The sequence below is a fragment of the Pezoporus wallicus genome, unplaced genomic scaffold (genome assembly GCF_028554395.1).
Source record: "Pezoporus wallicus isolate ANWC-B61680 ecotype Strahan unplaced genomic scaffold, APGP_CSIRO_Pwel_v1 contig_5352, whole genome shotgun sequence".
Classification (NCBI taxonomy): domain Eukaryota; kingdom Metazoa; phylum Chordata; class Aves; order Psittaciformes; family Psittacidae; genus Pezoporus; species Pezoporus wallicus.
Genome location: NW_026639660.1, coordinates 2,577,073 through 2,601,677, shown reverse-complemented (window position 1 = coordinate 2,601,677; position 24,605 = coordinate 2,577,073). Strand labels below are relative to the sequence as shown.

The window sequence follows — 24,605 nt, the reverse complement described above, 5'->3', positions numbered from 1 at the left end:
GTACATTTTGTTAATGCTTAGTTTTAATGTGGAAGACCCAAAGACTATGACTAGTATGAGATAACGGGAAGCTAAGACCCATCGAGCTTTCTAATTTATGCATCCACTTTAACATACAGTTAACAGTTCTGGGTAATATGTTCACTTAACTCAAAAAATCTGAAGACTGCCTGATTTTCAACATGACACGCAAAATCAAAAATGAAAACCAACTCTTTTTTTGGTGCTGAACTGGTAAGTCCTAAAAAATTCTTCAAAATACTGGAAAACATTCTTAGTAATTGAGTGTCATTAATTCATAGCGAAAGATAATCATGCTGAAAAAAATTCACCTACAGCTCTAGACTGGATTTTATATAAAACAGAGGAGAAGCTTAGAAAATGAGGTCTTTTTCACTTGTAAATATTTTCAAAAATTCCAAAACCCATAAAAGTGAGAAAATTAGTTGGTTTTTATGCCTTCTTCTTGTTGAGGTGGTTGATCTCACACCAAGTAAAGCTGATTAACAGAGGAAATTATCTGCATTCATGCTGTTCACAACTTTTTCTTCCTCCAAATTATTTCTTATTTTTTAATCCTTCTTAATCAGAAAGAAAATGTGCCAAAGATCATCCTGCGCTGAATGTTTAGTAATGGCAACTACCCAGGTCAAAGCTGCAGAGGTGGAAGAGGAGAGGGCAGGACACAAAGATGATTTTGGCCAGGGAACTAGCAAAGTGGGAAAAAAAAACTCATGGGAAAGAAAATGCAAGCTGGTGAGAATGACTGGGTGTATCACGAGGCTGGATGTGGCCTTGAAGGTTTTGTCACAAGAAAACCAGGAGAAAACGGCAAGGATCCTGGACAGCCACTGGCAGAGACCAAGGTTTCCAGGACAAAGAGACAGAAAAGAGGCACGAGTACAAAGTCTGACTCAATAAAGTGAATATGCTGATTAAGACAAAGCAGGAATGGCAAGAAAGATAGGGATAGCTTAGAAGAGCTGGGCTCAATCAAATAAATCCTCATCTAAAGTGCAACTAAATATCTATTTAAGTACTTTGATTAGGACTATTACTTACGTATGCACCTGGAGAGGGTAGGATCTGGCACAAATCCCATTTTGCAGGTACATCTGTAGCTGCCCATGGTATTCAAGCACTCACCATTAGGGCAAACTCCCTGTAACTGACACTCATTGATATCTGTGGGAAAATTGAAAATAATCAGATAGTGAAACATGCATTAATATTCTCCTTTCTTTACAAGTTATTTTTTTTTTACTGTGTGCTGACCTGTTACAAATCAGCATTCCAATCAAGACTTTTTCCCATACTGACAACATTTGATTTATAACCTTTTAAAACACTGCTGAGAGCATAACAGAACAACAATTACATTAATACATCGTTCTCAAGTAGTCTGAATTAAAAACCAAATACACTTTGACAGGCTTATCAACCCCTCTTTTCCTAACAAGATGATTGCTTACATAGTCAAACACAACTCACAAGAACATTCAACAAAGTTTCAGGTGATGTAGTATATTTTATGCAGTTTAAACAGTACACTTAATTCAGGGTTGAGTTTTTTAGTATTTGTATTAGGTAGTGCCTGAAGGTTCATTGTGCTGGAAGAAGCAAAACGCAAAACTACCATCTCTAGCCTAAAGAGCTTATCATCTAAATACTAAGAATATATTTCAGGAAGCACAAAACACACATGGGGTGAAGAGAATTGCACCCGTGGAAACTCAACTTTGTAATAATTAACAGCTGCTTTGATAAATTTTACTGTTCCCAGGCTACCTGCATCAGAGTCCCTTTCAGGGTCTCACTGATTTATTCTCCCATGCTCCAAGCACTGGGCCTCAGGCCTTTATCGTGCTTGGGGTTATACCTATAATTCACGTATTCTCAGAATAGGACCTCTCTGACAATCATCTGGATACTATCAGTAACTCAGTCAACCAAACTATGACTTTAATTAAGGGTTCAGTAACAGAGTAGCTTGTATTGATAATAAAAAAAATAAAATAATTTTTTAAAAAATAATGTACCCCCAAACCGTAATTGCCTGTCATAAATTGCCATGTCTCCTCTTCAGAAAAAGAGAGTCTGCACATTGAAATAAACATACCTCAGCATTTATGTGCATTATTCCTATGTAAGACTTTCCCTCCCTAATCCTAAGCTAGGAAAAAGTGCCTACCTTGCTGAGTGAACAAGCTAGAAGTGGAAGTCAGATGCTCCAGCTAGCTCCTTGGAGATCGTTTTATCTAAATCATTTTATCAGTGATCATTTTATCTAAAATATATACTATTTATTACCTTTCTCTTAGTTTTTAAAAAACCTTTAAAACCTTCACCATTTTATTTGACCTCATTGTATGTTGCTGCCTGATTCAACACTATCAATCAGCAAGGGTAAGAAGTTGAATATGTAAAATGTAACAGATGTGATGGAGTTTGCTTTTGGAAACGTACAGAAAGAATCTTTCATTTTCTGACCATGTTATTCATTTTTCTCCACAACTATGACTACCTGTCCCTCCACACAGGAGTGCACAACTTAAGCAGACTCCAGCAGTTGTGATTTTTTCCAGATATTGGGTGTTGAGCTTATGCCTCAGCTCTTTCAATGCTATACCTAATCTAGTATCTTGACACCACCTGGATCAACTTCACATCTATGCACTTAGCCACACGTGACAGAGTGATAATTTATATCCTAGAACTTTGTATGAAATGTGATGGAAACCACATGAATTACAAAGGCTCAACTCTGCCTCAAAGGAATTTCCAAGTGAAATTCCCAGACTGCGTGACTTTCTGACCTCACAGGGAGTGGACTATCTAAAAAGGAGAATGGTACATGAAAAAAAAACAACCACAAAACCTGGCTGAAACTGTCTCCTACAGCAGTCTACCTTTTGACCCATCTAACCTTTGAGCAGGAAGATGTCCCATATAAGCACAGGAGTACCTTATTTAAGGATTGTGCTAACACAGAATATTTAGTAACTTAGACTTCTTCTGATGCACTCACAAAATATTTAGTTTCATCAGTTGCTTAGTCTGACTAGGTTCTTTCTTTTGCACGGAAATCTCAAAATACGATTGAAGGCATCTACACAGGGCCAACTGATCCCCAAAAGAACTCTGTTTCGATGCCATTACCTTTTGTGACTATTATGAGGAATGAACTTAAATCTTAACAGCTAGCAAACTAATGACGTTATTGAAACATCCTTGAATAGAATCACGTTGATGTTCTTGTAAAGCTGTCAGGAGGAAAGGACATACTGCTAGCTCTGTTTTCAAACACTGGGCACAACAAGGAACACAATGGAAGAAAAGACTACCAAATACCTAGAAACTAATACAAAGGAAATACTGGAACACTCAACAATCCACTATTGAATTTTCTACCTGTTGGAAATGTGAGTTGTCAGATCAGTCCTCAGATGTTAACCACGAAGAACCAAGAATTCTGCTTGCTTTGATGAAGTACTGACTCTTTTGTCAGAAACAAGACAGCAGAAGAGACAGCATGCTTTACACTGAATACAATGAAAATCTCAGTATCTGTGTTCACTTCAAACTGAATATTCACAACAAACACACAAATTACATACACGCATATGTGCAAAAAGCACATACAAATTCTGGAAGAGAAAGAAGAGGAAAAACAAAGGAGAAATTAAGAGATAGAAGAACGATATGAAATTTGAATATTAGGATATGTTTTTTTAACAAGGTTCTGTGCTTTATATTCTTATCTGACTTTTGCTTTTTATTGTTTAGTATTAGTTACTTGTTGGTGTTGACATCAGTGCATAGAGTGAAAATAATTGCTGGCTTTCTACATTGAAATAACCAGACATTTTTAAAACAACTTTCTCACTTTACAAATTCTAAGTATACATTCTTTGTTTTAAACAGGAAAATTAACCTATACTACCAGAAAAAAATGTAATCTCCCAGAGGACATGTATAACATACCATTTATTCTTGTCACTTTCTCTGGAATATAGATCCATGTAGAATTAGCAGAAATACTTTGTCTAGTGAAGACAGTATTTAAATTTTAAATCACTGAAAAAGACAACTTATTTTAAATAACATTAGTTTGATTTTATAGGTCTTACTTTCAAGCAAAGGCCAAGTCTCCTGTTTGTTCACTGTTACATTGTTTATATGTCAACATTATGAAGAATTTGGCACTCTTCCTTCCTATCTAGGAGGATAACTATACCTTTCTATATTATATAGCTTAACATAAGTGCATTTATACTTCCAATGTTTAAAATGATTAACGATGCATTCTTCATTTACACATTGTTTGCATCAAAACTTCATTTTAAGGAATGTTAAAAAAACTATATATGGATAAATTTTAATATTTGAATATTGAAATGATAGGCATGTAAAAAATTAAAATCTTGCAAAGACACAGGTGGGTAAGAGGAAAAAAACAAACCCATGAAACCTGCTTTCTAACTTGAATTTGAATCACTTTATTTGTAACACTAGTATTACCCAGACTTCTCAAACAAGCCATACCGTTTAAGTTTGTAGAACTAGGTATGTTACAGATAATAAAAATGGTGTCCCAAGCAGTTTTTCAGCTTCAACTTAGCTACTGAAATGAAATGAATAACTCTATATATATTTACAGTAAAATGAAAATAAAAAACCCAAACCTATTCTACAGAAGTGGAATCTGGCTTTGCACTTAATTTCTTGTTACAGGTAACAGACTTCAGACAGCTGAATGATCCTGAATATATAGTAGCAAAACTGTGCTACTATATATTTTATAATTTTTTTCAACATAGATTATATTTAAGTCTTTCTACAGATAAATTGTAACTGTGAATTTTAAAGTAAATTGAAGTATCTAAATAGAAATTATGCATGTTTTTACAGATACAGATTTTATGTTACCGCTGGGAAATACTTGCATAGGAATGTTCTGGATATATCTGGTGCTACTGGGAAAATCCTGTTTTAGAGTTTTGCCTACTAATAGTGAAGATTTCATGGCATTATTTAGTTAAGTGGCTAATTTACAGGTAAAGGGATCTTCCTATAATTCTTCAGTCCAGTCATCTTTCTTTCCAAATGATTCAACAATTCTGCGGGAAAAATTCACAGATGCTGTCATTATTGCCACTGTATTAAATCTCTTCCCAGATGAACTGCTCTTGTACATCTGCTATTTAAAAATATAATACCCCATTCACATGTACTGTGTTATTGCTAGTTAACATGGTCACTGCTGCATTTAAGTACCACTTTATATGGATGTAAATATCAATGAATACTTTGCCTAGAATTCCTAAATAAATAACAAAAAAAAAAAAAAATTAAAAAAAGAACAATAAAAAAAATCCCCAAAAAACAAACCAGAAAACTTCAAATTTTCAAAAGAAGCATACATACATGTAAGAATAGTACTTATTTCACGATTTCGGGTTAAAAACCAAAAACCCTTCCAGATTTACTATCTACTTCACTTTACTTCAGACTGTGGTAAAAGACCACCTACCCAGAATATTTCCTATCACCTGCCAGCCTGCCCAGCTGTGCACACTGTACTGGAATCAACTTGCTCAAGCAGCTGGAAATCTGATTCAAAATTAACAAACTTTTTTTTTTTTTTAGCCCTCTTTTTCTTGTCTATGGACATAAAAAATATTTCACTTTTAAATTAATACAGTAATAAGAATTCATTTGCTCCATTGCACATTCTAAAGAAAAAGCTACTTTAAAGTTGTCTGAATAAAGTTGTCTGTCTTTTGTTGTGCTGAAGTTCAAACTGACAACATGCATGTGGAGTGATTTGATCAAACATATTCATCTACACAGAGAAAATATTTTAAGGGCCTATGTAGCAGTACTATAAAGCCATACAAATGTGAATAAAGCTTTCTAAAGAAAACCAACTAAATATTATTTTTCAGTTTTCAAGGAAAACTGAGTAATAAAGTTTTATTGGTAAAATGCCTCTGTGTATGGGATACAAGGGGAAAAAAATACAAACCCCAAGTTAAGCAAGGAACTTTTCCACACAGCATCTCGCATGGCGCCACAGCAAACTCTCACAGTAGTGGCTGTTATGATTTATAAAGAACTTGCTAATAAAGCATTAATAGATTTTTTTAATAGGTGCTTGATAATGTGAATGTCTCGACCCTTCTCAATGGTAATAAACTGGTGAAACCACACTGGCATGAAAGCAGCATTGTAATTCTGCGCTGACAGCCCGATACTTTGCTGTTGCCTTTAGTAGTATACATGCCCAATACACAGAACTGGTCCCTGACACAACGCGCTCCTAGATTTGGTAGTTCGTTTTTATGACAGTTTGACATGAAATGAAAGCTTTACTCCTCCTATATCCCCTTCTAGGCACACAGCTTGATCTATGGTGAGGTCAGCCACCACGCTTTCCTCCAGAGCCATGTAGCAGTCCCTGCTTTGAACAACCCAGGCACTGTAACCAAATTGCTGCTAATCTATCCCGCAATCTTCCCCATTAAGGAGAACTTAAACCAGGTTCTCTTAACTAGAGCAGTTAGTTTGATACCTTCTCACAGATTTTTATAGGTCTAGTGGGTGTCAGGTCAACCTGCTCTCAGAAAATGCAACGTGTTAATGACTCACTACCACTGAATTTCCTGGGGAAAGAAAATAAACTAAAACAGCCATTTCCTAGCTGAGTACTTGTCTGCTCATGTGAAGAGTGTGACTATGAATGAAGTAATCTTCATGACTTAAAAAAAAAAAACTCCTTCAAATCCGAACAGAAGCAAAGGAGGTAGAAACACTGTAAGATGATACGCATTTAAACAAGAAAGCACAAGCTAACACTGAATTTGTTATAAACCGCGATAATTATATATAGTTCTAGTAAGTCCAAAACCAACTTCATCTTCAAAGAACTTTATATACTTTAATTAGTAGACAGAAGATGGAAATGAATGGATAACTCTGATATAAAAATTAAAGTTTACTTTACTCATGGCTTTTCCTCCTTACTTTCTAAGAAAGTTCACAAAGAAATTTCATGTGGATTTGTGTCCAGGGCAAGGCAATCTTCAAGATTTCACATTTGAAATACCCCAAAACACAAGTGTGTTTTGAAAGCACTTTGCCAGAATTTTGTTCCACAAATAACAGAATCAGATGAAGAACTGACCTCAGATTTTCCTCATGACCACACATACATACATATTTGCAATTACATGGGCTAAATACCACAACACTAAATTAAATTTCAGTAAGTCTAAATGCAGGCAACAGTTAATACGAAAAAGCTATTTTCTCCTAATAACTGATTTAGGGAGGACTGAATAGTCCAGAAGAAATGAAAACCCAGAAAACTTTGAAAAAAAACCCTTAACATTTACTTGTTACTTTTCCATACGGAACTCTTCCTCGCTTACAGATCAAAAACCCCAGTGGCTTTTTAATGTCTCTATTATGAGGGTTGGGCTCTTTTACTCAAATATTGATTTACTTGTTTAGCTCTTACATGCATTGCACACTAGGGAATTGCGATGACATAGAAATATATGAGTCAAAATTTTAAAAGGAGGAAAGTTAGATATGGGACCAAATTCTGTTCTAAGGTACTTAAATTTAAGTGACAAAGCATTTATACACCCAATGGAAGGTTTCCCTCCAGCTAAGGTACCCGTATTTGTGCAGAGAGAGATACAATGTAGTATAATCTCTTCACTGTATGACCAGATGCATGGAAGAACTCTGCGCTAGAGGGGAAGGCATGCTGCAGAAGGTATTATCTTCCAGTGTTCTGCCTGCGTTCTCCAATTCCACAGTGACTTTTAAAGTAGATTAAAGCAGTCTTTGGGGCTGCGTCAGCTGCAGTTCAACACTACTTTGGTTCTTTACTGGAAACCCACATGCAATGTTCTCCTAGCTTTCCTTGAGAAATGGCCTAATTCAATCACATTCAGGAAGTGAATCATTTCAGCTTTATTCCAGGATTAATGACACCATAATTTAGCCTGAGTATCCCTTCTCCAAGGATAACAAACCATGTCAAGAGTAAACATCCAAACTAGAAAAAAGTCCTACTCATAAAGAGATCTATACCTGACACTGCTGAAAGAATATGCTTTGCTTGGTTAAACATGCCAAGTGATTTACTGAGTGCATCATACAGCTACTGTAATGTCCTTTAATTTGCCCATTTTCTGAAATACTTTACTAGATTCCTCAGCAAGCAAATACGAAAATGCTTCACAGCCTACTGCTCTTACACACATTTTAATGCCAACACAATGCGCAGAGCTTGATGCCCCCCATAGACAAGGGAAGCAGTACAGAGGGACCAGGTGATCAGCAGAGAGCTGCTCTGCTATAGACCAGCTTACAAAAGCTGATGTTTGGAGTATCAGCTCCGTAGTGTTTCCCTTTGGCAGCCTCCAGCTGGAAGAGTATTTAGGAAGAGAAGTTCACTGTGTTTTGGCTCTGTTAACTGTTATAACAGCTCTTCAGACCACCCAGTCCCAGCTGGCCCAATGCAGAATCACAGGAAATACTAAGGTGGTGTAAAGCTGTCTTATCTGCCTTCAAGCCTTGTAGCTCATTTGGAGACATGGAGCAAGTCCACTCTCTACCCTTTTCAGATAGTGAAGAAGGTCCATATTTGGTCACAGACACACTGGAATTTGAAACATTCCCATAATATTAATTCTTTCATCTCCATGCATTACACATGGAATTTATGCTCATCAAATCATCACAGCTTGGAGCATTTAACCACACTTAAACATTTAACTTAAAACCACAATTCTATTAATGTGTTTTGGTCAAAGCCACAATCTTCTGACTGTATGGTCTTTATATCTAGCTATTCATTTTAAAGAAAATATTTTTGCTCAAGAAAAAAGTCTATGACTTCAAAAATGTCACCAGTCACTACAGGGAGTTTGAACAATGCAAATGTAAACAAAAACAGTCTTCAATTTGTTTTTTGAAAGAACTGCTATCATTCATGTAAAGAATACAGTCAAATTTGCCTTCGGGAGCACTGATAACTTTGAAATGATAGTGTCAACTATTCAAACTGGATCAGGGTTTGTTTTTTTACTGTACTATGTTGAAGTAACTAAACCATATTTAAAAATTTCATAAAGAAGGCTGAAGAAAACTAAGGGGTGATTTAGTGTTAATTATTAAATTAATAATCCCTCTTTTGAAACAATATATTTCCTGCATTTTCTGCTTTACACCTCTGGTAGGTGATTTTTTGATTACATGAATAAATCTGTCTCGAAAGACAATGAAAAATTCAGACTTTCAAAGTCACATTACATGCATAAACAGAAGAAAACAATTTATAGTTTCACAATTTCTTAAACAACATACGACAATGCATATAAACTAAATATGCAACAGCATCCAGCTAGGACAGTCATGATACCCAGAAGGTTCTTATGAAAACTGGACCAAGAAAAAGAACCTGTAGAAGCAGAATGCCTAGTCAGACCACCACAGCCCTCATAGCTGCACTGAAATATTCAGAATACACACGTGGCTAGAAAGTACTGCAGCCCTTCTCATCCCCTCTGTCCCAAGTGCCTGGTGCCAGGGGACACCAGCAACCTCAACATCAGCAGCCCACCGCTGATTCCAGGCCTAAGCTCCATGGAAAAGTAAATTTCTGAAGGGGGACTTCAGTACATAGCTCTGAAATGAAATTTCTGTGCTTTGCAAAAACTGACTGACTTTGTTTAAATGACTGTATTTTGAAACTGAAAGGAAACTATGTATCTCTTTTTGATGCAAAGCAAGCAACTTGCCTTTCAAGAGACCCACAAGTTTATTTAAGCAAAGGCAGCCTTCTAGATCAATTATGTAGTAATTAGAATTTGCCAAAGTACTGGGCAACAACTTAATTAGAAATGACCCAGTGGTCAGTCATTAAATGTTATTTAGTAAAATCTGCCTTGACAGATGTTTTCATGCATTAAGTGCTTTAATATGCACAGTATCTCATGTTGCAAATGAAGACTGGAATGTGTATCATTTGTGTCAGTTGTGAAAATTTCACTCACTCTGGTAAGGCACAAGCTAGGCTTCACTGGGAGTGCCACCTAACCGCATGTCTTCCAAATTGGCTCAATATAATTTTTTATTCTATGAAAATCAATTATAAGCATACTTACAAACACCACTGAAAATACCGTTCCAACTGTTTCTGCTATAGCTGTATCGTTAACCACTATTAATATCCTTAGTTCTAAGAAAAATACGACCTCCGGATTTTATTGCCTCCATTACAGTTTATTGCTTCAATAATAACCTGATCAGTGAGAACAACAAAGGATAAACGAAACAAACAACATGGTTTAGCTGCTAATGCAACAATTGCAATATATATTTTTTTAAATTAAAGAAAAAAAAATGCTGCTTATTCTAAGAAATGACCCACTGATTTCCATGAGCTAACAGAGTAGCAGCAGGAGGAATCAATCCAACTCATTTTGTGCTTCTACGTGGAATTTACTGGAACAGAAGTTTGCAGAGCCACAATTTTCAAACACATAATCAATGTCCAAACAGCAACCCAGCCCAGTTTCTGGAGATACATTTATTTCTCAGTATGATCATCATAAAAGAACTTTGAAAGAAGGTCATTAACTTAGTAGCTAAATAACATTAAATAGTATTTCTTATGAAGGAAAAATCGTTTATTGCTTAAAAGTAATAAAATATATATACAACATGCAGAGAAAAAATTATTACTGTATTTTAGAGACAAATATAAGATGGCAGAATATACCTTCAAAAGTTATTTTAAATCACAATGAAGCCAAGGGAGAAAAGCTCAAAGTCCCTAGACCACGTGGTTACAGAATTTGATCCATCAGCACACAAATACTAGTTTCTGCATGCTCATATACATTTAATTTTAAGCATATGGGGACTTTCCAAGAACTTCCATGCCCAACTTTTTACTTCACTGAAAAACAAGTGTTCAGGTATTTTTCCAGTTCTTCAAGATAAGATTTTTAAAGTGCTCTGTTGGCAGTATGTTAGTTTCCTGAAAAACAAATCCAACCTTTTCACCAGCTGTTTTCTTCATTCTATTTCAGTTTTCCAAGAAAACCATTAGCAGAAGGAAACAGTAAGTATAATTCTAAACGGGGAACCAAAAAATAGCATTGCATGTGGATTCTGACAAAGAAGTTGCAGCTCTGATAAGCTGTGTTTTGGTTTTAATGACAGCCTTAGGGGATTCGAGTGTGGACATGTAATAAATCTCCCCATTGAAAAGATAATTACTGAGGGGGAGGGGGGAAGCAGCAGCAGGAGCTTTCTTGATAGCAATTACATTAAACTGTTCAAATTAGCATACCCACAGATAGTTCTTTGTTGTCCTACACACACATTCGAGAGAAGAATGTTTCATTACATTAGTTCAGTCACTTGAAAGGGAAAGAAAACCAACCAGGATCTGGTTAGTAATCACACTAATATTACATAGGCTTTGTAAACGAAGGAGTCTTTTGACTGCAGAAACAATGTAGAACAAAAGGTTAATTAGGCTGTTAGGCCTGAGTTTTCAAATGCAATGAAAGTTGGAGAGTGTCTAGGTGAAAACAGCAATCTCTTTTAGCTGCGGGCAGGGATTCAGAAATGTATCCCCCATTACTATTTCATCTGGCAATGCTGGCTCCTCCTGAGCACGGACACAGCATGCACACCCTTTCAACAAGGAGTAATCTAATTAAAATGTATACTTGCATATGGACATGCTGTGCCACTCTTTTCCAATGCAATTGTAAGGATTATTACAAGAATATCAGTCCTCTCCAGCCAGCAGGTTAAAAATCTTCTCTCCACAGCTATTGCTGTTGCTTTGCTCCATGTTTGAGATATGGACAGCTGGTTTTTTCTTAGCCCTGTCCTCTTTTAGAAAAGCATGGCTGCTTCAGATAAACACAAGCAACACACTTTTCCTGACCCACTGAGAAGCACATGCTAATGACCATTTCAGGACTGAAATGCACCCTGCCAGCAGCTTTTACAAAATAAAGCTTGATTTCCTGAGGACTGTTCAAACAGAGGTCAAAAACCTGACCCTCAAAGAAAATTATAATCTTGTTACTTACTTCAGTAGGACTAAATTTCATCCTGTCTTTGTTCCACTGTATTTCTTCTCCCAGTTCCTTCCTTATTTGTACCTCTTTTTTGGAGTGCGTTGCTGACTAAATTGCAGAGAAGCCACCCAAGCCTCAATAAGAGGAGCCTGCAGCAGCTACCACCTCTGTCCTCTCAAAAAAGTTAAGATATTGTCCCCACCCTCAATTCATCAACAGTCTAATTCCTGGTTGGATAATTCTACTCTTTGTGCGATTAAAATCTAGGTTATAAATTTGCATGTATTAATTACAAGTTATATTTAATTTACAGGGCTCTCTCTTCTGGGACAATGACAGCAGTAATAAATAAAACTATTTAAAGCCTCATATTTCTTGTAGTATAGCTATGTACAAATTCTTAAGGGGACTCTACAGTCTTTCACTGCAGATCAGGGAACAAGCTCCATTAGTTTTTTTACTGTTTTAAGCCAACCCAGTTTTCTCTTGCAACCCTCCAAATGCCCCTCCCCTGCAAGCAGGTAAACCACTAACTAGGTAAAGAACTGAGCAGCAGATTGGCTCAAATGGCTGTTCCTTCAGACAGTAGCTCACATCTCCCTCAGCAGTGGAAGCAGTGGGATGTTTGCATTTAGTGCTCTACAAACTGTATTTTTTTTTGGTTGGGAAAGTAATTTCTTTACATGGCTGACTGCTAGACACTCCATCAATGTCCTAACTGAAAGGTTTCAGTTACATAACATTATCTCCAAAGTGCCTACATATATTCTTTAAAAACAATTACTCCTTCTCTCCATCGTCACTATTTGCTGGAATCTTTTACCCTTGCAGTGTCAACAATGACTAACAAACCACAGGTTAGTGTCAGCCTCACTTGAACTCATTCTTCCCTTCTTTCCTAAATCTCTCTCCAGAACACCTCCGCAGGATTACTCACATCTTCTCAGAACTCCTTCCTCTTGTTTACCTGAGCTGTGCCAAACAAGTCAAACAAGCAATTAAGCTTTTCCCAACATCCTCATCTGGCACATCTTTTCAATGCCCCAAGACACACAGAAAGAATGAGCGTAAGGCTATAGATACCTGTTCAGCTTCATCAGATAAAGATGCTGCTGGCCAAGAGAATCTAAATGCTCCAAGCCTTTCAGAGTAGCAGCACGATCATGCAAATCCCATAGCCTTGTATGTTTTGATAACTTCTGTGCTTACAGCCAGGATATATAGGGCATAATCTTTGAATAATACAACTTCTGCAGTGTCTAACTCATGTTGTGGTTTAACCCCAGCCAGCAACTAAGTACACACAGCCACTCGCTCCCTGCCCCCCCCATCCCCTTATGGGATGGGGAAGAGAACTGGAAAAAGGTAAAACCCATGGGTTGAGATAAGAACAGTTTAATAATTGAAGTAAAATATTATTATTATTATACATAACAAAGAGACAGGAATAAACCCTAAGAAACACAAATGATGCACTATATAATTGCTCATCAACCACTGACCCCTGCCCAGCCTCTCCTCAGACAGGGATCCCAGACAACTCCCCAGTTCATATGCTGAGCATGACATTCTATGGTATGGAATATCTCTTTTGCCAGTTCATGTCAGGTGTTCTGGCTGTGCTCCCTCCCAGCTTCCTGTGCACATCCTTACTCTGCAGTGGCAGAGCATGGGAAACTAGAAAGTGCTTGACTTAGGAGTAAGCACTACTTAGCAACAACTAAAACATCAGCGTGTTACCAACATTATTCCCAGACTAGAGCCAAAACACAGGGCACCAGCTACCAAGAAAGAAAATTAACTCTATCCCAGCCAAAACCAGGACACTCCATATAATGTCACCTGCACCATGCACCTTCTTGAAGTACGTGGGTCACTGCTTTACGTGGCAGCCAGGTATGCATGGTTTTTCATTGTCACTTGCCAGTGACATCATCTGGCTTCTCTCAGTACTATTGTGTCTAACCTCTTATGTTCGTTCAAAGGAATCATTTTCTGATTACTCTATACTTTCATGATTATAAAATTGCCCTCTACTGCTAGTGTCATCTGACTTAAGAACAGGTTCACTGTTTAGCAAAAGACCTGACAGAACAATGTATTGCTATTGAAAAACAAAGTAAATGAATCTATCTGAAGTCATCTTTATACAATAAAGAAAATGAGAGTCTATGTAAAGGTTTTAAGTTTTTTGCCCTGGAGCAAAAAAACCCCACTCTCTAGAGTTGCCAATATTTGGAAAGAATTAAAAGTAGCCACAACATTTTTTTTCACAAAATGCAAATCAAGTGACTGGATTAATTCATCTAGGTCACAAATATCAAAGCATGTGTCACAGAAAACCAAAACTTAAAATACACACAATCAATTTTACCTTGACAAAATGTAGCATTGATCCTTTTGTAGCCTTGTGGGCATTCCATCATAGGACTGTATCCGTGGTAAGCTGAAAAAAATTTACATCAGTCAAATACCTGACAGCCAAATTATTATGAAGCTAAAAAAAAACCCCAACAAACCAAAACCATAGAAACACTGTAAGTTTTTATGATGTATAAGTATAAAAGGTCAAGAAATTAAAGTTCGTACAGGTAACCTTATTTCCATCTCTTCCCACATGTATACCACCTACATCTTCATTTATCTGGTGAAACTTACATTTTTCCCAGAAAAAGAAATCTTTGAAATCAGGACATTATCCTTCATCCTAGTTGTTTTCAAATAGTCAAATAATTACTTTCCCAAGCCAGCTACAAGTATAATTTTGGGAAAAGATACAGTTGAAAATCTGCAATGGAAACTCAATGGTTTTAAGCCTGAAAGCAGCTTTAGAAAGCAGAATTATCTTAAATGTTAAGAAAAATTGTTGGGCACTATTTCTCCTGCCACAATGAGCTAAAAATATTTGAAATACAGAGGAAATAGATTTAAATAAACTTTTAAAACAAGGCAAAAAATAAAAAGGCACATTTCTGATTTATGTAACAAAGTTGCTGAATTTTATAAGACAGTCACTTACTGGTTGATCCGTATAAACTGTCAAGCGCATAACAACATGCAAAACACAGACTGAATTCCATCTTGCCAAAATAGAAAGTGTTCAGTTAACTAATTTTTTACTTTTATTGTTTCTTTCTTTCACTTAAGGTTGCTTTTGAGACTACAGGAAACTGTTTAGTGATTCTTTAATGGCTATCATAAGTGAGAGCAATAACTTCTTTGTATGGTTATGCCCTGAAAACCAATCTCTTGGCAAAGCCAAGTACTTTATTAAACATATAGGACTAAACTTTTGGCACTATGATCACACAAGTGCTTTTAGTAAGAGTCAAGAGATTTTTTCATAATTTGAATGCTACAACAGAGATACTTTATACTTGGTCAGATCTTTTGTTTTCTTTTGAAAGTGTTCTAAGCCTTTCAGATATTCAGCAGGCCAAAATAAATGAATAAATAAATAAATCAAGCATATTACTTTCCATCTTTACCCTATATAAATTGTCAAATAAGACAGAATAACTGAGATAATGTTTTCAATTGGCTCCACTTCACATATAATACCCAAATTGCTTATTTTAAAACTGGTAACTAGTTGAATATAAAGGTGGAAGGGAAAAAGAATAAATTATTTTCATTAGTTATAAAGCTTTGGAAAAAATTAAGTGATGATCTTGAGTAGCAGGGTTTGGAGGGAGATAGTTTTAATTCATATTGATGTGAATTATTTATAATAATTGCTTAATTAGAACATTAAGATTCTCCTTAGAGATTGCTTAAAGTGATAAAATGGTTAAACACAAAAAAAAAGGAATGGTCAAAATACAGCAACAGTGCTCTAAGCACACACTTCTCCATCTTTACTACTACATACGACTACAACCATTTTAATACAAATTAAAATTTGACAATTTCTTCTCTCACCATAAAGTAGCAGCTACACATTTATTTTTAAGGTAGCTCCAATCTTTTCACAGTGTTACTATTAAAATAAATTGAAAATTAAGATGAGATTTTCAAAAGTGCAATGCATTAGCCTATTCCTGATCCTCAAAAATGTCAATGAAACTCCTAATGCTCATGTTTGCAGAGTCAGATTCCTAAGTGTACTGCTTATGTCCTAACTTACCTGTGTTTGACATTACAGATCTGACTCAATTCACACTAAACCCAGGAGAGTTTCTAACTTTTTGTGGACAGGAATGGTACCCTGCAGTACAGGCTGGTAGAGGAGGAAAGAGAGAGCGCAGAGCTCTTCCGGTTGTAAATGCGGAACAGCACATAAGCTATGCCAGGCCCTTTCCAGTGCTGCAATGCATTTTCCCATCCAGGGTGACTCAGCTGCTCTAGAAAGTGCAGTGGTGAAGTGAGGTCAGAGGTTTTAACCTCTCCTTTTTGCCTCTCCCTCCCTCCTTATCCTCCTACTCCCACACTGAACAGGAAACAGCGGCTTACTAGCAGCTGTTTTCTTCCTTCTACAAACGTGAGCAGGTCACAGCAGGTGAAGGAGCTTGTTCAGTGATGGCTAGTGCATCCATGTAGGAGCTGGATAGAGTCCTACATTACTTACCTTTTACTCACTTAGACAACCTGTTTGTAATTATTAACTGTTAGCAAGGCGCCTGAACGATCATTACATTCCCAACGTAACACAGAAATGCACTTTGTCTTAAGTCATCTTCTGTACAAGCCCTCAAAAATGAAGATCTGTTCCAAAATGTCTTTTTTTTGTTTTGTTTTGTTTTGAGTAATACTGAATAACCCATAAAGTTACAGACATGGCCAAGACTTACAGTCTCAGGCCAAGACACTTGACTTTGCAAGAGCACAGAAATCCTGACTCAGCAGTCGCTATTACCCAGAATACGCAAGTACCTCTTTGCAAAGTGACAAAATGCTATTTAAGTCCATGGGAACAAGACACACACAGACTTACGTACACTGTTAAGTAGCTTACTGAAGAGAGAAGAAAAGTGCCAGCTAATGAGACTGAAGTATATGTTTCAATATTCTGCTGTGGATTTTGCAGAGGATCATATTAAATGCAACCTGATTACAGATTATTATATACAGGTCAGCTTTGAACAAAGTTTATGAAGCACAAAACCATAAAAGCAAAAGGAAGCTTGTTTGCTTCCAAAAAGTCTACAATAAAAATGGTAATACCAATTTAGTGAAATATCAGAACAGGTCAAAATTACACAGGACTATTGTGGGACTAACATTACCTGCTGAGACACTACCATGAACATCACTTAACTGATAAGTTACTAATAATTTACTTGATGCTTTTTTTCCATCCAATAACACACATATAAATTTATAAAATATATATATGCATACTCTTTTTACTACTGAAACTTTCCCATTACTGTAAAAACAACATGCAAAAAGAAAACTCAAAACCTTGATGAAATAGAAATTCATAAGCACAACTCCACACTTGATTAAATCTTATAATAAATTTACATTTATATTTGGAGATTGCTTGCTCTACAGAAGCATAACACTGCGATACTGACATGAGGCTAAATTTGACACCAATGCCCAAAGTACACTTAGGCCCAGATTCTAAATAGATTTGAAAGTTTCAGTTGCATGCCTAAATTCAAACTGAACATCTATAAAACTGTAAGACGCTGCAAGACCACTTGAACTCCTGCAACACTCTGAATTTACCACTTTAAGTTCTTAGAACTCTGAAAATTCACCATTTGCATCCATGAAGAACTGCTGTAAGTCCTGGCATGATTGAACAGCATCATGCTCAACTTATTCCTAAATTAAATCTAGACTAACATCTATCAGAGCTTCCTGAGAGATTCAGTGAGTATTCTCGAAACATAAACCTACCAAATCATACTCTTGATACAATGTAGTGGTAGATGAGACTGTATTTTAGCCTGGAGAAAACAGCACACCATCTCCTCCTCCCTTCTTAAAACACTACAGCGAGCGCTCCCACCTATAAAGATGAGAGATTTATCCTATTACGTCTAGGAGAAACAAACCCTTACTTTCCAGGAATGCTTTAATCACAAGGACAGGATAATCCAAGTGGCAACATTCTCTGTCTCCTCTTGCATTTGTACAGCTACATTCAAAAAAACAATTCCAGATTGAGCCAGAAAGCAGGAGCTAGCATGACTCATACCACAATTAATTAAGGACACTGGGAAAGAGACTGTCCAGTCCTGTTCCAAGAATTGTTTCTACATTTTATGGGTTAAGGCATCTCCTCATAGGTATAAAATGTAGATTAGAAATTCTTCTGGCAGATAAAGGAACACTCTGAATTGTCCCATCTTGAGTAAGTGTGCTAGTCATCAAGCTTTTATCATCAAAGCAAAGTGCTTATCCCATTAGCATTTAAAAAAAAAAAATCTTACTCAGTGCTTGGAAAAAAGCATGGTGGAATGAATTCCCTTCAGGAGAGGCTTTAGGGTGAGTTCAGGCACTTCTCTGGACCCGACTAGAAAGCATCTGTGGACCAGAATTTCAGACATGGTTTGCCCCAGTGTTTCCTCGTCTGCTTGCTCTTAACACCATGCCAAGCATGTTGGCATTAAGCAGCTGCCTGACCAACACACCCATTGCGGATTCCAGGCTGAGACAACCAGCATTTTACCTGAGCTATGAAGAACTAGCAAATGGGCTTCCTTTTGAACCAGGCACCAGAAATTTGTAGTTCTAACCAGTTTTTGGCTGAAACACATCTGAGGCTCTCATCCTTTTTCTCACGACACATGTACATCCACTAAGCAACATTCAGCATGCCCACATGCTTCTGATGCACAAGGTTTTCATTTGTACTAAAACTGCAACACGTTCTGGAGAAAGCTAAAAAAATCAGTACACATTTCACAATTCATACACCAATACAGAATGCATGTCTGTCAGAGACTGTATTTATGTTACAGGAATAAAAATTTAGATACCCAAGTCTTTTATTAACTATGGCCCTCAAAGACCCCAAGGAGGCTTTCTTTCAGAAGATAAGCATACTCCAAAACACAAAATTTAAATGCTTCATAAACTAGCAGACCAGACTGAGTCAGCATAAATTTATATCAGCCTCGGGTAGAAGAAACAGTAGGAGAAGTAGGAGTAACAGCAGGTTTTCCTCTACAATTGTATTTACAACCACATTAAGACTTATGGACAAAAATATGCTTAACCTCCCCCCCCCCCCCCCCCCCCAACAAACCCAAAATCAAACACTGAACACATTTCTAGCATCGCTATCTGTATGAGTAACAGGTGCCTAGAAGACCTAGGTAAGAAGACTGTGAGTCCTTGCATTATTTTTTCCCATTAACTGCAAGTCCACTACATCTGCAAAACTGAGATTACATTATCTCTTCTCATCTTTCATTTAGGGATGAGAATACAAAGTGACAGAGAAGTACTACTATTCCTGTGAAGAAATAATGTGATTCACCAAGTTCAAGAGACTAGCTTCACCTATCATGCAAATAATTAGAAATTTCTTTCTCATTATAATACAATGTCAAATCATAACAAAATTGTGCGGAAGTTTTTGTCATTGTCTAATTGTTGAGGAAGATATTTCAAAAACAGAGCAAAAAAAATGCAACTGACAATTCAGAGCCTGGAAAACTTTGGATCCGAACTTGAAAGTTCATCTGCAGTCCCAAGAGGTCACTGCATTCTCTCCAAGCAGTAACTGGCGCCTCTATAATTTAACATTTCTGTGCAAACTTTAAAAAAAATAAATCCAGCTGGAAGAGGCTGGATGACTCAATGTCATTATCCTTTCTGCACTGAGAAACCGCAACAGTGCATCACTGACTTAAACGAGGAGGAAGGGAAAAAAATCCCAATGACGTTAACTTTGCTGGCTGCACTGAATGCCTGCATATTGTAACTCTGCTGGCATGCAGGAGAATTCCAGTTTCTACAGCTTCTCCCTGATCAAACCATAGCCTATTCTTTTACTATGTTCCTTCCCCTACCCCACTAAAAAAGGAAAAAATACTTGTTGAGGGAACAAAAAGTCATAAACTGATCCAGAGAATAACAACAAAATAGCACTTACACGGCTTCTTAGGACATTTCTGGCATTTGTTAAAACCCCAGGAAGTACCCACGGTTCCACAGCAGTCTTCTTGTTTGGAAAGGCCAGGAAGTGCTTTGCCACACTGGAATAGTCAGGTAAAGAATACTCTTGTTAGCAATACTGTATGATGATCACTTCCAGTACAATATTCTTTTACACAGGTAAAAGTAAATTAGGTGACATTATCATCTTGCCCTGTGTCAATTTCAAAAGGAGGAGAAAAAAGAGAACAGTATTATATAGGAATAAGTGAGGGTATTTCCAATGTAATAACTTGCCATTGGCACCTATCCCCTGCATTCTTCCTCATAAAACCATACTCATCCACTTTTTCAAAAGCTGTATAAATTGTTTCAAATACCTAATTACTCTCAAAGACAAAAAGTATGGCGGATTTCTAGAACGTTATTTCCTATTAAAAAGCCTCAACTTCCTGCCAACTTCTGTTTAATGTTTAGGAACACTTACTGAAAATTGCCAGATAGTAATTACACATTCTGCTGCCCAGATACTGAAGAAGGTAACACAAATAAGATGATCAAAGCCAGTTACTGGTGTCTGTGTTATTCCGAACAAGTGTCTCTTTCCCCATGTAAATATTCATATTAATCTTGCAATAAATTCTCACATCAATATTCCTCTTCTCACCCCAATCAAGAATACAGTTACTATGCTTTTTATTAATAAGAATACTAATTTTTGGAAACTTTCACAGTACTAGTTATATCATTTACGGTCGCAATTTTCTTTCATTTTGCATGGTAAAGAAGGCTTGAATTTATTTCTGAGATGCAGACATTTAAAAAGTACACCTAAACTTGTTTATTAAGTATAAAATAGAAGTGCACAAAGCACATGAAATGTAGACAACAACTGCACTTATTAATACTGTCAAAGCAAATGCTGATGCAAATTGCAGCGAACAATTCAAATGCACTAAAGTGTGAATCCTCAATATGGAGTGAGCAGATCTTCCCTAATCTAACTTTCCTTCCTGACAGCATACAAACCTCTGACCAAATGCTCACTGCTGCTGAGCTCTCAGCTCAAGATTGCTGGCTCATCCTACAGAATAGGCTGTGGCCTTGTGATTTCTTCCACTTTCAGCTAGTAATCTGGTCACTCTGCATTGGGTGTGAATGCACAGGCACTGATAGCTTCCTCCAACTTTCCCATACATCCATTCACCCCTGTGTGAATGCTCAGGCACTGATAGCTTCCTCCAACTTTCCCATACATCCATGAGTCAGGGGTGTTTCTGAAGTACAGTGTTACTCTGTGTAGCTTCACAGTGTGACTAACAGGCTATCCCCACAATGTCAGGGCTCTGACTCATCAGAACATCCCCTCCTTTCACTGGGAGGGGTGGCAAGACCTCAGCCCAGCCATCTTCTCTGCCTCTTTCCATAGATGCTCCCCAGATGCCTCCTGAAATATCTCAGCAACAAATTAAAAGCAGCACCACTTCACTGTTTAAACATCAAAATGTAAAGTGCAGCCTGCAGCAGCTCAGTACTTGCTGCATGTGAAGCTTAGACATCTGTCAAAGAATGTGTGAGCAGCTGGGACTATCCTGTTCCAGTAAAAACCTCTCTTGTGAAACGTGTTTTTAGTACCAGGGCAACTTACTGAAGTTACGGTGTGCCTCTGCACATCATCCATACAGAAGTAGTTAGCACCGTTTCTGCTTTGAGTGACACATGAACAGCATAAAGAACAGAGTGGCCAAACAGGTTAATAGAAAGTGCTCAGTTATTGTGGAACTTCAGGAGTCACACGTTCACACTGCTGTCTGCAGAGGGTCTTCTGACATTTTCCCATGTTCCAAGAGGTGAGAAACAGTCATCACCTGGATGGTTAAGACCATAAATTATCTAAGCAGCTCCCACCTTTCAGATGCAGGTCTAGACATACACTATTTGTATATGAGTCTGTCAGGCTGTCTTGCACTTCACTGTCTTGGGCACTGGCTGGATTAGTACAAGATTGACCATTTCTTGTCAGTCAGAGCCTGTTAAGTTCTGTTTCAAAGAAGCAGCTCTTGGCCTGGCACTTAACAAAGGTTATCAAGCTGCACAAACAGGGAATTCTGCTCAACTCCTTCTGCTGCAGCAACTTCGATGTTTTCAAAACTGGAACTAGCTCGCTCAACAGCCTTTGGCTAGATGATGTACAGATTTTACTGCGTTACCAGAAGCTCAAAAATCCTCCAACAAAAGAGTATTCATAATTTCTCTTCCAAGTGGCTGTCCTAAAACCAGAGAATTCATGCTGCATCTTTACACAATGCTGGTTTCTCAACTCGCATCTCACATGAACATGCTCTAGGAAGCACCATTCTACTTTATAATCACAGCTACTCAGTTTTGTAATTACAGTTGCTCAATTCCTTTTCTAGCATTGGGACTGCTACTGAAAAGACAGAGAAGCCACTTGCTAAAGTCATATACTGTGGCTGGTTTTGAGTCAGCCAGCCACTTTGCACTTGACTCTTGTCCCCACCTTGTACCTCAGTTTCACAAATCTCTCTCTGAAAAGAAATGGGAGGAATCAAGGCTGGTGCTGCACCTCCCCTTATGATCTCAGAAATGGAGCATTTGGGCAGCAAGGCACATTATCTAACACTCAGTGCTTCTCTGCAGGGTCACAAGCATCAAGGACACATCCCAGCAGCTTGTGTCAAGGTAAGACTCCACTAATGTGAGAGCCAACATGCCATCACAGACTGGTTGGTTTTGGTTTTTTTTCTTTCCCCCCCCAGAACAGAAAAGGTGTCATTTAGTAGTAGTAAATTAAAAGCATATAAAACAAAGTAGAAGAAAAAAAATAAAAGAGAAGGAAGATGGACTACAGCCCACTTTTAGTTTAGGTGTGGTGCTACAGCATTTGCACTCTACTGAAAATCATGATCTCTGTGGTCATAATTTTTTCAAATTTTTCTTATAAAAACCATGAGCAAAAATAAGTATGCCAAAGTCTGAGTCATCTGGCAACTGTGGTTTGTAGTCCTGTCAGTAAAAACTGGCAATGATTAAAGCTGCTGCTCTCACTGCCTCTTTGGTGAATTAAAGCTTAAAGAATCAATGATAACTTTGTTAATGTGCAGATCATTGTAGAAACTGGCCAGGGAGGAAAAGCAACTGCCATATGGGACTCCCAGTGGTGTTAGATCTGTGTCATTTTGGAGCTATTTATCAGAAAAAAATGACTGCTCTGCAAAGTCCTAAGCCAAGCAGAAACAGAGTTTGTCTACGACTAATAAACCCTGATTTCTCTAAACCTGTGTTGGAAGTACATCTGATAATGCTTCAGATACTTTCAATACTCATGGTACTGCACAAACTATTTCCCAGCCAGCTACAGTTTCTTAAGATGCTCTTCCCTTTCAAAACCCTAAGCATCAATGAACCAAAGCTATTTCTACAGATCTCAAAACCTTTTAGGTAATTTCTATCCACTTCAAGAGTCTTACACACTTCCACACTGAGAACAACTCATTAGTTCTTCACACAGTCTCTTCCAGCCTCTGAGTCACAAGTGACTAGGAAGGTCACTTGGAGGAATCCGTAACTATTTTTAGTTTGTCTCACCATTCAACACATAAATATGAACTTAAAATAAGCAGGGAAGCTAAAGACAAGCATACAGCTCACACTGTGCATGAAGATGATGACATTCCCTAAGCGTAGGTTTATACCTTTCTATCCATCATCCACACACATTTTAAACTAATCTGGCCTGTATTCCTGAGGGCTTCTGGAAAAGAGAATAGATTTTCATGAATGATACCTCTGTCAGAAGCTAATGATTTACAGATAATTCTTATTGGTTCAGAATGCAAAGAAGTCATGAAGGATTGGTATAAAGGAGCTCAACTGTGCTAAAAGAGGCTCAGCAGTAGCAGCAATATGAGCACACATGGTACTGCTATAAAACAAAGTTCTTCCTGGGTAAAGCACTCACAGACACTGAAAGTATTGTTTTGTATCCACATATTTTTCCTCATGCATGCCTGGGCTTCTATGCCAATATTTTATATAACTGAAGGAAATACTGAATATTCCCACTGATAGACTGAAGTTCTGGCTGACCCTGTGATAGTGCACAAGACCACCCCAAGCCACACCATATCTTTGGTCCTCTGTCCAGACTCCAGCCTCTGCACTGTCTCCAAGTCTTGGAGAGCTTAATAGTATTGGAGTTGAGCGCTGCCACCAGGCTTTCATGTGTTCTTCAGCGCCAGGGAAAAGGAAGGATTATATCCTCAAAATCCCTCTGCTAAGGCAGCAGAAGAAATTTATTCAGCTCCCTGTAAAGTGCAGTAGAGAGCCCAGTCTGGCAATTAGTCCCAGGGCAACTGCAAAGAATTCTGGCCGAGGGACCACATGTCCTGGGACTCCCACTCC

General features: G+C 37.5%; 1 protein-coding gene across 5 annotated transcripts in view; it reads right to left on the bottom strand.

Moving 5' to 3' along the window:
• Positions 1–24,605, bottom strand: part of LTBP1 (latent transforming growth factor beta binding protein 1) — a 197,738-nt gene that overhangs the window by 69,787 nt on the left and 103,346 nt on the right. For all 5 annotated transcript variants that reach the window (XM_057415458.1, XM_057415455.1, XM_057415457.1 and 2 more), the window contains 3 exons: positions 20,179–20,281; positions 14,497–14,568; positions 1,063–1,185 (listed from right to left, as the gene is read on the bottom strand). In XM_057415458.1, coding sequence (XP_057271441.1) covers positions 1,063–1,185; positions 14,497–14,568; positions 20,179–20,281 — 298 coding nt within the window. The remainder of the gene's footprint in view (positions 1–1,062; positions 1,186–14,496; positions 14,569–20,178; positions 20,282–24,605) is intronic.